The sequence below is a fragment of the Panthera uncia genome, chromosome C2 (genome assembly GCF_023721935.1).
Source record: "Panthera uncia isolate 11264 chromosome C2, Puncia_PCG_1.0, whole genome shotgun sequence".
NCBI classification, from domain to species: Eukaryota; Metazoa; Chordata; class Mammalia; order Carnivora; family Felidae; genus Panthera; species Panthera uncia.
Genome location: NC_064810.1, coordinates 65512137 through 65530995, shown reverse-complemented (window position 1 = coordinate 65530995; position 18859 = coordinate 65512137). Strand labels below are relative to the sequence as shown.

The window sequence follows — 18859 nt, the reverse complement described above, 5'->3', positions numbered from 1 at the left end:
AGGGTAATAAAAGCAAAAATAAACTACTGGAACTTCGTCAAAATAAAATGCTTCTGCAGAGTGAAGGAAACAATCAACACAACTAAAAAACTAAAACAACAACCTATGTAATGGGAGAAGATATTTGCAAATGACATATCCAATAAAAGGTATTTAAAACATATAAAAACTTCATATAACTCGACATCCAAAAACAAATAATCCAGTTTAAAAATGGGCACAATTTATGAATAGATGTTTCTCTAAGAAGACATACAGAGGGCCAACAGACACATGAAAAGATGCTCAACATCACTCATCAACAGGGAATTACAAATCAAAACTGCAATGAGATATCACCTCACACCTGTCAGAATGGCTAAAACGAACAACACAAAAAACAAAAGGTGTTGGCGAGGATGTAGAGAAAGGGGAACCCTTTTGCACTGTTAGTGGAAATGCAAACTGATACAGCCTTTGTGAAAAATGGTATGAAGATTCCTCAAAAAGTTAAAAATAGAACTATCCAGAGATTCAGCAATTACATTACTAGGTTTTTACCCAAAGGACACAAAACTACTAATTCATAAAGGATACATGCACCCCTAGGTTTTTTCCAGCATTATCCACAATAGCCTAATTATGGAAACAGCCCAAGTGTCCACTGACCAATGAATGGATGTGGTAATATATATACATACAATCGAATATTTCTCAGCCATAAAAAAAGAATGAAATCATGCCATTTGCAATGACATGGATGGAGTTAGAGAATATTATTCTAAGTGAAATAAGTCAGAGGAAGACAAATACCATGTGATTTCACTCAAATGTGAAATTTAAGAAACAAAGGGCACCTGGGTGGTGCAGTCAGTTGAGCATCCAATTCTTGATTTTGGCTCAGGTCATGATCTCACGGTTCATGGAATTGGGCCCTGCATTGTGCTCTGTGCTGAAAACATGGAGCCTGCTTGGGGGATTCTCTCTTGCCCTCCCTCTCTCTCTCTCTGCCCTTAAATTACTCATGCTCTCACTCTCTGTCTCATAATAAATAAGTAAACATTTTTTTAAAAAGAAACAAAAGAAATGCACAAAAGGAAAAAAAAGAGAAAGACAAACTAAGAAATAGATTCTTAACCATAGATAACTGATGATTACCAGAAGGGAGGTAGGAAGGGGGATGGTTGAAATAGAAGATGGGTATTAAGGAGTGCACTTGTTGTGATGAACACTTGGTAATGTATGCAATTGTTGAATCACTATATTGTACACCTAAAACTAATATTACACTATATGCTAACTATCCTGGAATTTTAAAAAAATGTTTATGACTAAACCTAACAAAAATGTGGAAGACCTCCTCAGAGAATTTATAAATGTTATTTAGAGAAATCAAAGAAGACCTAAGGAAATGGAGGGATATAATATATGCCATTGTTCATCAACTGAATGAATCAATGTTGTCATTGTCCATGACAATGAACCAATATTGTCATCCCCCATCTTCGTGGAATATGTTAGTTCTCCCCAAACTAATCTACAAATTCAAAATAATTCTTTTTTTTTTTTTCTTATTTATTGTGTAACTGGAGGTTTGAACCTCTTAATCTCATTTACTTATTTGGCCCATCCCGCCCTTCCCTGGCAACCACTAGTTCTTTGTATTTATGAGTCTATTTCTGTTTTGTTTTCTCTTTTAGACTTCATATGTAAGTGATATCATATTGTATTTGTCTGACTTATTTTTATTTAGCATAACACCCTCTAGGTCCATCCATGCTATCACAAATGTTAAGAGTTCTTTCTTTTCATGGCTGAGCAATATTCTATTGTGTGTGTGTGTGTGTGTGTGTGTGTGTTTCATAACTCGGCTATTATAAATGTTACAGTGAATATAAGGATCCATATATCTTTTCAGATCAGTACGTCAAATCAAAATATCAGGAAATCTGTCTGTGGAATTTGACAAGCTATTTCTAAAATGTAAGTGGAAATAAAAAAGTTAAATTTAAGCAAGTGAATTGAAGTAGAATAGTTAATCAAATCGAAGAATATTCACTAAGTTGAATACTACATAACAGTGAAAGTAATAAACTATAGCTACATGCAACCTGGCTGAAATTACAAATATAACATTGAGCAAAAGAAGCTATACATAAACAACTGTATATGTATGGTATCACTTTTATAACTGCCCAAAGAACAGGCAAACTAATCTGTAGTGCTTGAAATCAGGATAGTATTATACCTGGGGTTAGTGACTGAAAGATAAAACGGAGTGGGTGGGTAGTTTCCATAGTTCTAGTAATTTTATGTTTCTTGATTTTTGTGTTTGTTACATGGGTATAAAATTATTTCATGTGTACACTTAATATTTACATAGTTTATTTCTTTTAATGTAGCTTTTTAAAATGTTCATTTATTTATTTTGAGAGAGAGAGCACATGCTCACACACAAGTGGGGGAGAGGCAGAAAGAGAAAGAGAAAGAGAAAGAGAAAGAGAAAGAGAAAGAGAGAGAGAGAGAGAGAGAGAGAGAGAGAGAGAGAATCCCAAGCAGGCTCCATGCTATCAATGCAGAGCCCAACATGGGGCTCAATCCCACCAACCATGAGATCATGACCTGAGTCAAAATCAAGAGTGGGATGCTTAACCCACTGAGCCATGCAGGCGCCCCAATATGTGTGTTTGTTTAAAGATTTTATTTTTAAATAATCTCTACACCCAACAGGGGGCTCGAACCCACAACACTGAGATCAAGAGTCACATGCTTCATCAACTGAGCCAGCCAGGCACCCCTACACAGTTCCTTGATTTGGTAACATTTACACACATACCAAAAGAGTAAGTAAAATAAAATAGAATAAGGAAGCTTTTTATGTACTAATAAGGAATAATCTTTAGAATAAATTATAAAGAGAGTGAAAAAAGTACAAAAGTGTAAAACATGCTATAATTTGTGTAACAAAAATATGTATTTTCATATTTGCTTATATATACATAAGGAAGAAAATTATGTTACATGTATTTGCCTATATATGTACATAATGAAGCTCTGGAAAGATATAATAAATTAATAAGTAACATTGCTTGCCTCAACTGAGGGGAACTAAATGTCCAAGGAAGAAGAGTGGAAGACAGATCCTTCATTGTATATACAACTTACATCTTTTGAATGTTAAACCAGCTAAATATGAATTATTCAAGAAAATTCTTAAATAAACAGAATTCAAATTACCTTTATAATGCAATACTACCTTTCAAATTGGGGGTACAAACTTCCCCAAAAGCCAACTCTGATGGATCAAATTTGCTAGATATTTCATAAATTATAGGGTTCTTAAAATATTACTTCCCTGCAACTTAGCTAATATTCCTTAGAAGTACTCTGATGATATTATCAGAACACCACAGATAGAAAAAATAAACTCTGATATAAGTATAAATAATTTAACATCTTTATGTCATAGTCTACCTATTGAATTTTACTTGAGAACCATATAAAACAATTCTATGCTTTCCCCAACTTTGTACAATTTATGATCAGTGATAGCAAGGACTAAAATATAAATGACTTATTTTATTCATTTTCAGATCATGCATCACAGAGATCAAAACAGTTGCTCTTCCATATTTAGCTTTAAAATCAGATTTTAAGGGAATCCAAGGATAATTCCCCAGAAGCAGCTGAAATATCTAAACCTATTTCTCAACTATTACTGCCTCAAAGATTTTAAGACCAAAGGTTGAAGGTGCCCTAATAAAAAAATAATCTAAAATTTATAGCATAAAATATATAAATTAAATATATATTTGGCATAAGCATAAGAATATATAGAAATTTACATAGTGAAATGACTAATTTAAGAAGGTGTAGAGTTCCAAAAAGTGCTTCATTGAATTCTCCTTTACAGACTTAAGGCTTCTATTTATCATAAGTTTAAAAATATTTCCCCCCTATACAAGAGAATGTGATAGTTAATGATTATTTCAAGTCAAGATAATTTATTTTCAAATTCAAGATGATGAATTTATCTTTGTCAACCACATAGATATCACATTTTTGTCAGCATTAAAATAAGCAGTGCCTATACAATTCCTATGATTTAAACTTATCCAAAATCTGCCGGCTTGCTCTTTTATGTTGCTAACAGTTAAATGTACTTCAGTTGAGATAATAAAAGTATAATTGGAAATCATCACCATCATTTCTTTCCCCCACTCCACAAAGGGCCATGAAAGGAGCCAGAAAATTTCCTTCAATATTCCAACTGTAAGGGGGGAAAGCCTATTCTGTCCATCTACACAGAAGTGTAGGGCCAGATCTACTCAGTCCATTCAAAGAAACAAACAAAATCTTACAAACAGTGAAAGAGAAAAAATCAGTATGTCAATATCTGAGTACATGATATTTTTAGTGGTAAAAAACAGGAATAGTATAACAACTCTTGACTGATCTTTAAATTTTTCAATATCCTGAAACTTCTGTTGTATTACTTTAAAATTTAAGATAATATAACCAAAATTAGATCTAAATAAACTCTATCTAGTTTTAGCAAACATCTAAAATATATATTCTCTCCTCTCAAAATATACTAGGTATAATAAAAATTTCCATTGATGCCAGATCCTAAAATACTGTAGAAATAATACTCATGAATATTACTCAGAATATTGAGGATTAATTATTTAAATAGTATAGTATGCACCCAAACAGAAAAAGAAAAAGCTTCAGGTTAAAAAAAAAAAAAAAAAAAAAAAAAGAATATCTGCATAACTGCCATCCTATTTTCTCACATAGCTATAAAAAGAGATTCACTTCATTAAGCTCTGCCCATATAGTGATGATTACATATTAAAGTATTACTATTCAACAATGTAAGTACTATCTTGAGTTCTCAGCAATGACTGCCTGCCTCCATTATTCACCTACCTCAATTTGAATAGTACTTGCTAATCTGTGTAAATTTACTTCTCAGGGGTTTCTTTTCCTTTCATTAACATCAAATTTTCCTGTGATGGCCCTTCTCATTCACTGCAAAGAGTTAGATTGTTTTCCAAATAATAAACAAATATCAGGTTATTTTATAGTTAAATTACAGAGACAGATAAAGAAATACAAATTTTACTTTATCTCCAGGTGGATTATCAATTGAGTAGATGTGAATTATGTTCTAGGACTAATTGAATACAACACTAGACACATTAAAATTTGGTAGTTGGAAATAAAACCTATTAATTTTTCCCATTTCCAATCAATTTTCTCTTTCTCATTATTAATATTTCATTCTAAAATGAGGGAATCTAAATTCTGATCAAATTGTCATTTTTGAAAACATTTAGCTTGAATGTGTAGTACTGCTCAACAAATATTTTTGGAATCTAAAACTTTCTCCTGCTATTTTTTTCATGTAAAAATATTTAAGCAAAAGACTGAAAATGTAAGACACAATTGCCATGATCAAAAGGTATAAAAATACATTTAGTATTTACTTGACTTTCAAATTTTAGGGCATTTTCAGCACCCTGGCCTAGGGGAAAGAACACATCATTGTTGTAGTGCCAGTTTATAGTGAGAATAAAAATGTTAGGAGTTCCCCATTAGTAGATGATTAAATCTATATCAGTTATGAATTTTCTATGAAATAAACTATAAAAACAAGGCTAACATTAAGTTATTTCTAGATATTAAGATAATGAAAAAAATAGTCTTTCAAGGTTAACCTTGAAACCTAACCTTCCTTCTCAGGAAACACTTTTTTCATACATTAAGAAATTGTTTAACTCAGACATTCTTACCGTTCTCGATTAAATTTAAGAGAATGAAGAATAGCTGGCCTTTTTTGTCTAAGGTTCCACAAATGAAGTGTATCATCTGAACTCGCACTAACCAAGGCACCCTGAAACAAAAAGAAGACAAAGTAAGTGAGTGACTTCCTTAAGAGTTTTTTGTTAGGCAAAACCAACAAGCTGATTTGCTCTTTTTTACACTACTTTAAGAGTTACTTGTATCTATATAACCTAGAAATGTAAAGAAAACTATTGTACATACTTCAATCAGGAGGGCTAAGAATGCTGAATAGAAGAAGCAAGTGAACTACTGCTAGTCAGGATGACTAGCTCAAGGAATATGCATTTGCCACTGGAGAGAAATAATTATTGTAGCATCGTTATGGATATTAAAAATTTTTTGTAGGGGCACCTGGGTGGCTCATTCAGGTAAGTGTCCAACTCTTGATTTTGGCTCAGGTCATGATCTTGCAGTCATGGGATTGAGCCCCACATCAGGCTCTGTGCTGACAGTGCAGAGCCTACTTGGGATTCTCTCTCTCCTTCTCTTTCTGCTCCTCTCCTGCTCATGCTCTCTCTCTCTCTCAAAGTACATAAATAAACACTAAAAAAACCTTAGAAAAAAATTTTTTATATTTTCTTTGGGAAAAACTAAGTTTAATTTTCCCACTTCTCATACTATGTAGCTTTCCAGAAAAGAAAATATCCAACCAAGTTTTAAAATTGCAATCTGGTCATATTTTATATTTTATATTTGTATTTTATTCACCATTTGTAAAGATTCTCTGTACAGTTGCAAATTATATATATTTTCTAAAAAGTACATGTGGTATAATTTATTTTCAAGAATTAACTGGTTTCAAGAAGCTTCATCTGTGATAAAAGAAAACACCTTTAATAAAAGAAAACATTTCTCCAATTAGAATTCAGTATAACTACAAAAATAATACAAAGATTTTTTTTACATTATGTCCAAATACAAATAAATTATATTTCAAATACACTAGTATGTTTTCTACCTTTTAATATGGCAGATACCATAAGGGCAGATAACTAGCTGCCATGTATGATTTCATAGATATGTATGCTTAAACTATTTATGTGAGCTAGGAACATCTTAAACTATGTCAGAAGTTTTACCATTATAGGTTTCCCAGCTGAAAATGCCAGATCTTGCAGAATCATCATACCCTGAGATATCTAAAATTCTTTTCATATTTTCCAAAGTACTCTGTTACAAGTAACCTTTCATAGTTTATAATATCAACTGGAGATATCAATATGATTATCCCATTTAGATGATCAGATTAACTATAATGAAATTCCCAGAATTTATTTCTTCATTAGGGATTAAAAAAGAGAAGATAGAAATTGTTATAGAAGAACATTTAGATTCCTAAGACAAAAATGCTCATGTATCCTATCATGCTTCTGCTCATATTGTATACCTGTGATTTCAGGCTCAAAGAATAGCTTTTAAAACATCAATCATAATCCAAGAGTATATCCATTAAAATATGTTTAAAATGTATATAATTTGCACATTTATATATTAGTATATAAATACACATGATTAAAAGTATACACTCATATATATTTTTTTAACATGAACCCATAATTACATTCCATGCAATAAAATGTACTGTATACAGGCCTTGAGGATTTTTATGTTTGTTTGCTTGTTTTATGTATAAACTGTCCCCAAATGTTTCTTATAAACAAACTGGAATGTTACTAGGATTGCTTGCCAGTGCTTGATAGGCTAATTTTTTTAGATATAGGATGTTGATCTCCTTTCTAAGGACAATGGAAATTCACTTAGACTAGGGTGGGGATAGAACATGATACATGAAATTAATAAAAATTCTATAAATAGTTATGTGCTATACAAAAGATACAATATGCCAAAGGCAATGGAATTAAAATAAAGCAACATATGTTCAACATCAGTTTACTAGCCAAATAAATCTAAGAAGGAAGTCATAGAATTATTAATTCTATGACAAAAATAGGAAACAATTTATCATTTTGGAGGGACATGAACAGTACCACTGAGCGTAACACCACCAATAAAGATTATAAGACACATAAGAAAGTAAGCACATCAGCAGGTGTCTAGGACTTATTTATAAAAGCAAAGTGAATCTGTAAAAAGCACAAGTAATAAAAATTTGTGAAAAGATTAAAAACAAATAAAAACACCAGCCATGAGGTCAGACTAGAAAGTTTGGAAAAAAGTAGAAGAGCTGAGTGTAAGATGGATCAGGGTAACTAGTTCTGGTTAGATGATGGAAACCGAAGGATGTTAAAGGCTTTCTTTTTACTTAGTTATACAGCACAGAAGTAAACCTAAGGATTTCAAGATGATTCTCAGAGGATCAAAATGAGAGAAAATCACCTAGAAACAAGTTATACCTGCTAGTGAACAGCCATGCAGAAGGCAAAAGGCTGAGATCACTCTACTAAGAGTTACAGAGTAACACTGAGACTTCAAAAAGGTTGGCATTCTAAATACTAATGACAAGTATTATAATAAAATGTTTTTAAAAATTTTCCCTTTTCTTCTTTATCTCCCTCTCTCATTGTGGTATCCCATAGTAAATATGACTATAAGGTAATATATGCTAGGTTTGTCAATCTTCTGAGAAAGATTTTCAGCCAAAAGAAGTAAAGGGTGGACATTTGCCAACATCACAAATTTTTCATGCCCTAACTATCTCTGATACAAAGCTCTATGAACCATTTTACCCATGTTTATGATTATAAAATTTTTAGAAAAAATATAGGTAAATATATGGAGATAGTGAATAAAATCATCATTCATGTCATAAGGAAACAATCAGCAATAATTCATTTTCTTTTTCTCAAGGCACTGAGTTGAGTCTGCTATGTGCCTAAATTCAGTACAGCACAAATGCTTTTTATTATTATTATTATTATTATTATTATTGTTTTGAGAGAGAGAAAGAGCACACATGCATGAGTGGGGGAGGGGCAGAGAGAGAAGGAGAGAGAAAATCCCAAGCAGGCTCCATGCTCAGCATGGAGCCAGATGCAGGGTTCAATCTCACAACCACCAGATCAGAACCTGAGAAGATATCAAGAGTTGGACACTTAGGGGCACCTGGGTGGCTCAGCCAGTTGGGCGTCTGACTTTGGCTCAGGTCATGATCTCACGGTTTGTGAGTTCAAACCTACAAGGGGCTCTGTGCTGGTGGCTTGGAGCCTGGAGCCTGCTTCAGATTCTGTGTCTCCTCTCTCTGCCCCTCCCATGCTCGTGCTCTGTCTATGTCTCTCAATAATGAATAAACGTTAAAAAAAATTAATTAGAAAAAAAAAAAGAGTTGGACGCTTAACTGAGCCACCCAGGCACCCCAGTATGGCACAAATCCTTAAAGCATTTTTGCATTGACTGGCTCACTTAATTGAACACAGCTCTAGAAAACTCAATGACCCACTTAAAATATGAATAAAAATATGAGTCCAGAAGGCTTTAAGAAGTCTTCAACTAATGAAAGATCTGCAACCTTTCTGAGCTTTATAATTAATTACATACTTTGTCTTTAGGAGGCTCTTTATCACCATAGGTCTATAAAAACAGGGATGGAGTAGGGAGTCAATTGTCATAATACCTATGGATATACAAATAAATAAAAATGCATACATATACCAACAAATATGTATAAATATATAGATAGCAGAACCCATAGGTAAATAACTGAAAAGATTATTTCATGAAAGATAAAGGCAAAACATGAAGTTAGTGCTGGATTATAAAATTTAAGTTGGCATGCAGAAAAAAATTTAGTGATCAAGGAAGCAATTGGTTTTAGTAAGTTTAAAAAAATTAAATAATCTGTAAATTATGCTGAATAACAATAACATTCTTCTGGTACGACCTTTTTCCTTTACAATCTAATAAATTGACAAATACTAAAATAGTCTTTTACAAATTTGCATGTCATCCTTGCACAGGGGCCATGCTAATCTTTCTCTGTATCATTCCAGCTTTAGTATGTGTGCTGCCAAAGTGAGCACTGAAATATTCTTTTTTAAGAAATGTGACCATGAATAATATTTCACACATACATATCTTTAAGCATTTAGAATATACAAAATATAACATATTTAAATAAAAATAATATATTTTTATATATCATAATATTAAAAAGATCACATCAACTAATGCAGTGCATATGTGTATGCCTCTGTGATAGTCAAGAAAATCCTTACCTCATTGATCAAGAACTGGAGCTGCAGGACTGCTGCACCACTTTCATGTTGGCAATAACAATCAACTCCAGGTCTCCCGAGTCTAATATAATAAATGTCAAGGATTCTAAGATTTTACTTAGTACTAGTATTAATTAGTAAAGAAAAAACTAACTTACTTAGCATCTAATGTTTTGCTTTTAAGTTATCCTGATTTTTGTAAATAAAGAGTCAAAATATCTTAGTTGATGCAAATAACATTATGTAACACAGGACAACAAAATGGCCAAATAGGACATCTCTTGCACAAATGCCCTTCTTGACAACAACTTGGCATCCATGCACAGACAAAAGTGCCTTCCTGGGAGCTTCCAGATCCATATAGGAGGCTGCAAAACCCCAGTGCAGTCCAAGACTGAAAAGTGTTGTTTTAAGAAGGCAGGCTTACTCCAGGCAACTGATTTACTGACTGTAGTCTCAACTACAGAAATAGAAATAGCTCTGCACCGCCCCCCTCAGAACTCAGCTACAGCCCCCATTCAACTTGGGGTCACCAGAATTTGCTATATGCCAAGAGACCTGGAAGAGTCACTCTTACCCAAATCAGGTGGTAGTCATACAGACCTTACATCAGTTGTGGACTGGAAGTGGTCTTTGAACCAGCTCTAGCTCCTCTTGGGTACAGTGCAGGAGCCACTGGAAGTAAGCCCACCAAATTCAAGCAGACCATAGATTCTTAAACAACCTTGTAACTAGGCTCTAGACTTTCTCAGCCACAGTCTAGGAACAATCTTGCTGGCACAGTGACCCTGTTGGAGACACTCTTGTCTGTGCCCCTAGAGATCCTGAAAGGGATCTATCTTCCTCACAGCAACAGTCTAACAGTCGGCCAGCAGTCCTGAGGGTCCAGAGTCCCAGTGGAGGATACTACCATCTATGCATCTGAAGATCTGGAAAGAGCCCCATATTCTACTCTGGGCCCCTTCCAGCCACAGTCCACAAGTAGGCCTGCTGGCAAGAGGTCCAGGCTGTAGTCACTCCCATCTGTCCTCCCAATGATCCTAAAAGGGCCTATACATGATCCCAGCCTCCTCACGGTCACAGCCAGCCAGCAATCCTGAGGGTCCAGGATCCCAGTGGGGAACATTCTTACCTGCAATCCTGATAACTCTGAAAGGGCCCTATATTCAGTTCCAACCCCTCCAACTGCAGCCTGTGAATAGTCCTGCTGCCACAGGGACCTGACAGGAGACACCTCCAGCCTCAATCCATGAGCTGTTCTACAGGCACAGGGGCTTGGTAAGAGCTACAACTGTACTCCAAAAGATCCTAAAAGGTCCCTATACTCAACTTGAGCCCCTTAAGCCATGATCAGGGACAAATTCAGCCTATTCAGTGACCTGGAGGGAGACATGCCCATCTCTGTCCACAGAGCCAGTCTGAGAATCCTAATCTTTCTTGTGGATTGTAAAACAGCCCTGAGGCTCAGTTCCAGCACCTCTTAGGTACAGTCTAGGGTCAATCCTGCCTACCTAGGGAGCCATCAAGTAAGGAGGCAGCAGTTCTCCCAGGGATCTGATGGGAGCCACACCCACCATCTACCTGACAATAAGCCCACTGTCTACTTACCTGATAACAGGAGCCACACGTAAAGCCTTGTCCAGTACCACCCTACTAACAAAGTACTACAGGCAGTAGTATGCACCCAGGGACCAGAAGTGATCCACACTGGCCTAAGCCCTGGTAACAAGCCCAACCACAGACTCTACCGCAGATCCAGTGACAGCCTTGTAACCAGCTCCAACCCAGCACAACTGTGATTCTAGAAGTAATACTATCAGTCCAAGGAACAGACAAGAGAAGGCCTTTACCTTCCATTCTATAAAAACTGAAAGAGGCATTTGCTCCTGCAAATGCACAGACACCAATGCAAGGCAACATAGATCATGAAGAATTAAATATATATGACACTACCAAAGAGCACTGATAGCACTCCAGTAACAGACCCCCCAAAAATGGAAATCTATGATTTACCCAGAAAAGAATTCAAAATAATCATCTTTTTAAAAAGTGAATGAAAATGCAAAAGGAACACAACTAAACAAAATCAGAAAAACAATTCATGAACAAAATACATTTAATAAACAGAAACTATAAAAAAAGAACCAAACAGAAATCCTAGAGCTCAAGAATACAATGCCAGAAATGAAAAATTTAGAACATAGCTTCAATAACAGGACTGATCACACAAAAGGATTAGCAAACTCAAAGATAAATCATCTGAAATTAGACAGAAGAACAAAAAAAGAGTGAAGAAAGTCTAAGTAAATTATGGGATACCATCAAGCAAGTTGGTATTTGCATCATGAGAGTCCCAGAGAAGGAAGAGAAAGAAGCAGAGAGATTATTTAAGGAAAATAGTTGAAAACTTCTCAAACTGTGGAAAAGACATAGATATCCAGGTACAGGAAGTTCAAAGGAACTCATGGGACACTTGGGTGGCTCAGTCGGTTAAGCATCTGACTTCAGTTCAGGTCATGATCTCACAGTTTGTGAGTTCAAGTTGCATGTCAGGCACCATGCTGACACCTCAGAGCCTGGAGCCTGCTTAAAATTCTGTGTCTCCCACTCTGCCCTCCTCTGCTCGCATTCTGTCTCTCAAAAATAAACAAATATTTTTTTAAAAATTTTTTTAAAGGAACCCAAGCAAGATCAACCCAGAAATTACTCAGAAAAATTATAATCAAACGTTTAAAGTCAAAGACAAGGAGATAATTTTGAAAGCAACAAGAGAAAAGCAACTTGTCACATACAAAGGAACTCACATAAGTCTATCAGTAGATTTCTCTGCAGAAATCTTGCAGGCCAGGAGGTAGTGGGATATTATATTCAAAGTAGTGAAAGAAAAAATCTGCCAACCAAGAATACTACACCCAGCCAAACAGTCCTTCAGAAATGAAGGAACAATAAAGACATTCCCAGACAAACAATGGCTAAGGGAGTTCATTACCACTAAACTTGCTGTTAATAAAACATGAAAGGGGATTCAAGCTGAAATGAAAGGACATTATGTAACAACATAAAAACATAAAAGTATAAAACTCACTATAAAGAGTAAATAAAGACATAAATTCAGAATACCCTAGTATTTTAATGGTGGTATATAAATCACTTTTATCTCTATTATAAAAACTAAGGATAATATTTAAAGAACTGTAGCTACAATAATTTGTTAATGGATGCACAATATATAAAGATGTAAAATGTGACAATTCCATAAATTGTTGGGGGAGGTGAAATAAAAGTGTAGAGTTTTTGTACATGATTGAAAGTGAGCTGTTATCAGCTTAGACTATTATATCTCTAAGATGTTTTATATAAGCCTTATAGTAACCAAAAAGAAAAAAAAATCTATAGTTGTTACATAAAAGATAAAATGAAAGGAATTAAAGTACATAAATATATATATATATATATATATATATATATAAATAACACAAATTAAAAGAGAAAAAAAAGAACAAAGGACAAAGGAATTAAAAATTCAGAAAATAATTTTTAAAATGGCAATAGCAAGTACTTACCTATCTATTATTTAAATGTAAATAAACGAATTCTCCAATCAAAAGACACAAAGTGCCTAAATGGATAAGAAACGAGATCCAATGATATGTGGTCTGCAAAAGACTCTCTTTAGCTTTACAGATATACATAGGCTGAAATTGAAGGGATGATAAAGGACATTCCATGCAAATGGTAACCCAAAATATACTGATGTCAGATAAAACAGACTTTTAGTCAAAATCAGTGGCAAAAGGAAAAAGTCACAATATAGTAATAAAGGGGTCAATTCATCAAGAGGATATAACAGTTATAAATATGTATGTACCATCACTGAAGCACCTAAATATTTAAAGCAAATATTATCACAACTGGAGGGTAAAATAGAAGGGAACACAATAATAGTAAGGCACTTAAACACCCCACTTTCAACATTAGAGAAATCATCCACACAGAATTAAGAAGGAAATAGTGGACCTAAATAACACTACAGCCCAAATGGACCTGACAGACATATAAAGAACATTACATTCAAGAGACGGGAATACACATTTTTTTTCAAGGGCATACAAAACATTCTCCAGGATATATCATATGTTGGCACACAAAGCAAGAATATTGAAACAATTTATAGTATCTTTTCTGACCACAGTGGTATTATACTAAAAATCAGTAACAGAAGGAAAGCTGAAAAATTCACTAAAATAGAATTTAAACAATGCAAAATTGTAGGGTGCCTGGGTGGCTGTCAGTAAGCATCTGATTCTTGATTTCAGCTCAGGTCATGATCTCATGGTTTATGGGTTTGAGCCCCACATTGGGCTCTGTACCACCTAGAATTTTCTCTCTCTCTCCCTCTCTACCCCTTCCCTGCTCTCTGCCTCAAAATAAATAAATAAACTTGAAAATTTTAAAAAGAAAGAAAAACACACAAACAATCCTGAACAACCAATGGATAAGAGAAGAAACCAAAAGGAAAATCATAAAGTATCTTGAGACAAATGTAAATGAAAATAAGACACACCAAAACTTATGGGAGGTAGGAAAAGCAGTTTTACAAGGAAAGTTTATAGCCACAAATGCCTAAATTAAGAAAAAAGAAAGATCTCAAATAAACAACCATTTTACACCAAAAGGAATTAGAAAAAGAACAAACTAAGCCCGAATTAACAGGGAAAAAAAGGAAATTATAAAAATCAGGGAGGAAATACTGAGATAAAGATTAGAGATTTTTTATTTTTTTATTGAAAAAAATCAATAAAACTAAGAGCCATGTTTATTTTTGGAGGGATAAACAAAATAAGCCTTTAGCTAGATCAATCAAGAAAAAAAGAGGAAAATAAACTTACAAATGAAAGAGAAGACATTACACGTGACCCCACAGAAATACAAAGAATCATAAGAAACTACTATGAACAACTATACATCAACAAATTGGATAACCCAAAAGCAATGGATAAATTCCTAGAAACATGAAACCTATCAAGAATAAGTAATGAAGAAACAGAAAATCTAAACAGAGTAACAATGGCTACAGAGATTGAAGCAATAATCAAAACCTCCCAACAAAAGAAAGCCCAGGACCAGATGGTTCCACAGAACATTTAAAGAATTAATGCCAATCTTTTTCAAAGTCTTCTAAAAAAATTAAGAGGAGACAACACCCTCAAACTTAGTTTACAAGGTCAACCTTACTCTGATACCAAATCCAGAAAAGGACAGTACAGGAAATGAAAATTATAGGCCAATATCCCTGATGAATATAGATGCAAAAATTCTCTCCAAAATATTAGCAAACCAATTCCACAGCATACAAAATGAATCAGACACCAAGACTAAGTAGGATTAATCACTGAGATGAAAGGATGGTCCAACATACATAAGTAAACAAAATAATACACCACATTAACAAATGAAAGATAAAAATCATATAATTCTCTAGAAGATGAAGAAAAAAACATTTGACAAAATTCAACATGCTTTCATGAAAAAAAAAAAACTCCCAATAAATTGGGTATAGAAAGAAGATACCTTAATATAATAAAGGCCATATACCACAAGCCCACAGCTAACATCATACTTGGTGAAAGAAGTTGGAAGCTTTTCCTCTAAAATCAAGAGGGGGCACCTTGGGTGGCTTAGTCAGTTAAGTGACCGACTCTTGATTTTGGCTCAAATCATTATGGCATGGTTTGTGAGTTCGACCCCCACATCTGGCTCTGCACTGACCGTGTGGAGCCTTCCTGGGATTCTCTCTCTCTCCCTTGCTCTCTGCCTTTCCGATGCATTCTCTCATTCTCTTTCTCCCCCTCTCTCAAAATAAATAAATAAACTTTAAAAAATAAAAATAAATAAAATCAAGAGAACAACAGTGCCAACTCTCATGACACCCATTCACCATAGTACTAAAAGTCCTAGGAAAAGCAATAAAATAAGAAAAAGAAATAAAAGACATCTAAATCATAAAGGAAGAAGTAAAATTATCTCTGTGGATGACATAAAATTATATGTAGAAAAACCTAAAGATAATACCAAAAAATATTAGAATAAATGAATTTAGTAAAGTTGCAGGATATAAAATCAGCATACAAAAATCAGTTTCATTTCTATACATTAACAACAAAAGATCAGAAAGAGTAATAAAGAAAACAAAACCTTCTTACAGTAATAGAAAAACACACATGCACAACAACAACAATAAAATACTTAGGAATACATTTAAACAAGGAGGTGAAAGATTTGTAAAATAAAAAATTTAAGATAATGATGAAATAAATTGAAGAAGACACAAATAGAAAGATATCCTGTGTTCGTGAACTGGAAGAATTAATACTGTTAAAATGTCCATACTACCCAAAGCTATCCATAGATTTGTTGTAATTCCTATCAAAATTCCAGTTTTCGCAGAAATAGAAAAAAAAAATCCTAAAATTTTTATGGAACCACAAAAGAACCAAGGAACCAAAGTACTCCTAAGAAACAAACCTAAAGCTGGAGGTATCACACTTTCTGATTTCAACCTATATTAGAAAGCTATAATAACCAAAACAGTATGATTCTAGCATAAAAACAGACACATACCAGTGAAACAGAATCAAGAGCCCAGAAATAAGTCCACACATATACAGTCAACTGATATTTGACAAAGGAGCCTAGAACACACAATAGGGAAAAGACAGGTTGTTCAATAAATGGTATTGGGTGTTTTCTCTGTACAGAAATGGATATTCACATGTGAAAAAAAAATGAAACTGAACCCCTATCTCACATCATTCAGAAATATTAACATGAAATGTATTAAAGGCTTAAATATAAAACCTAAACACCCCCCAAAAAAAATACTGCAAGAAAACAGAGGCAAAAATCTCCTTTACATTGATATTTACAATTTTGCTTATAACACCAAAAGCACAAGTAACAAAAATAAATATAAACGAATGGGACTACATCAAACCAAAAAGCTACTATATAGCAAAACAAACAACAGAATGAAGAAGCAATATGTATAATGGAAGAAAATATTTGCAAACCATATATCAGATAAGAGGTTAATATCCAAAATGTATAAGGAATGCTTAAAAATCAAAAGCAAAATTTTTTAAAAATTGGACAGAAGACCTGAACAGACATTTTCACAAAGACATACAAATGGTCAATAGGTAAAAAGAAAATTCCCAACCTCAATAATCACCAGGGAAATGTAAGAGCTATTACCTCATACCTGTCAGAATGGCTGTCATTAAAAAGAGATAAGAGAGGCTGGAAAGATGGCAAAGTAGGAGAACCCTAAGTTCACCTTTTTGTCCCATGAATATATAACACTCCAGAGATAACTCCATATAATGAGATAATAACCCAGAAAACAATATGGGCAGAACAAACTCCAAAACTAACTGTAATAGAAAGGAGGCCACATCAAAGAGGTAGGAAGAGCAGCGATGTAGTAGGGAGCTAAATAGACCATAGGCTGTCCAAGGGGGGAGACAGCATCAGGCACAGAGAAGGGAGAGAAACAGACTATCACACTGGGAAGCCCACATGAGAAAGACGAATCCCCATGACATTTGGCTTTGAAAACTAGAGTGAGTGGCCAAATTTTGTGAGTGCTGACAACCAGCATGACTTAAAACCTGGAATTTAAAAAATAAGCTTCTCAGTTCTGGGAGAGCCCAGAGGCAATCAGAAGCTATCTCTGCTTTTAAAGAGACAGCACTACAAAAAGCCCACAGAGATATAGCACAGAAGCAGCAATTTAATAAACATCTCAGGCAGACTGGAGGAAGAGTTATTTACTAATCTCAGAGCATGTCTGGAGGGGCAGGGTTCACTGAGGGACTTCTCCAGGAACAAAGGAGCTGGCAGGTGCCATTTTCTTCCCCCACCAGCATGATCACATAGCCATCAGCGGGAACCAACACAGGCCCAACACTCACTATCTAACTTGTGTATGCCAACCCTAGACCCCCAGACTTCAGTGGATCCACCCTTTCCAGTCACACTTTCCTCAATCACAGCATTATGGCTCCCCTCCCAGAGAAGAGCAGCACAAACGTTGCCAACACCTTGTTTCCTGACCTGCATGCTTTGTGGGCCTTGGTCCCAGGGGCAACAGTGGGGCCTCTCCTGCAGAAGATCTCTATGCACCATGTTAAAATTGCAGGCCCCACTCATGCGCTCTGCAGCTTTGCATCAGCCTTCCCGGGTTCTACCAACTGTAATAGGTCTTTTTACAAACAGACTGGCTCACACCTTGTTAAAACAGCATGCCCCACCCTAGCTGTCCCAGATACAGCATGTCCCCTCTCACCAGGGTGCAAAATGGCAGACACTGTACCTAAACCCTCCAATATACTCTTGGCTAGAGTCAATTCAAAATGGGCTATGAGCCTGGCAGTATGCAAGCAACCCCAACACAGCCGGCACCACTCTAGAGTGACTTCTGCCACGGGGTGAAGGGAAGATAATCACAGACCAGTCAGATGGTGGCCATAGCAGTGGGCTGGGGGCAGACAGTTGGTCTGATTGCAGGCCCCACCTACCAATGAAAGCTTCTCAAGGGATAACAGAGGGAAAGTGCCCTACAGTTTGCTGCTACTGCATCTCTGGCAAACAAATAGTCTTACTAAAGTCAAACCCAAGGCAGCCCCAGAGAATGGCCCCTAACACTACAGGGACCTAACACTGACCAAAACAGGCAAAGAGAGCCATTGAAGATGACTGGAATGGAGGGAAAAGCAGCCAAGAAACAACATCAGGGCACAAGCAATATGCAGAGGAAACAAACCTGAAGCACTAGGTTCTGGTGAACAGGGGATACT

At 35.1% G+C, this 18859-nt stretch overlaps 1 protein-coding gene and 1 non-coding gene across 3 annotated transcripts in view; both read right to left on the bottom strand.

Moving 5' to 3' along the window:
• STXBP5L (syntaxin binding protein 5L) overlaps positions 1-18859 on the bottom strand; it is a 377830-nt gene that overhangs the window by 281379 nt on the left and 77592 nt on the right. For both annotated transcript variants that reach the window (XM_049628234.1, XM_049628235.1), the window contains exons 3-4: positions 10002-10083; positions 5778-5878 (exon numbers count right to left, since the gene is read on the bottom strand). In XM_049628234.1, coding sequence (XP_049484191.1) covers positions 5778-5878; positions 10002-10083 — 183 coding nt within the window. The remainder of the gene's footprint in view (positions 1-5777; positions 5879-10001; positions 10084-18859) is intronic.
• On the bottom strand, positions 9697-9806 carry LOC125922173 (U6 spliceosomal RNA). The gene has a single exon (XR_007457610.1). It is a non-coding gene; the product is annotated as a U6 spliceosomal RNA (small nuclear RNA).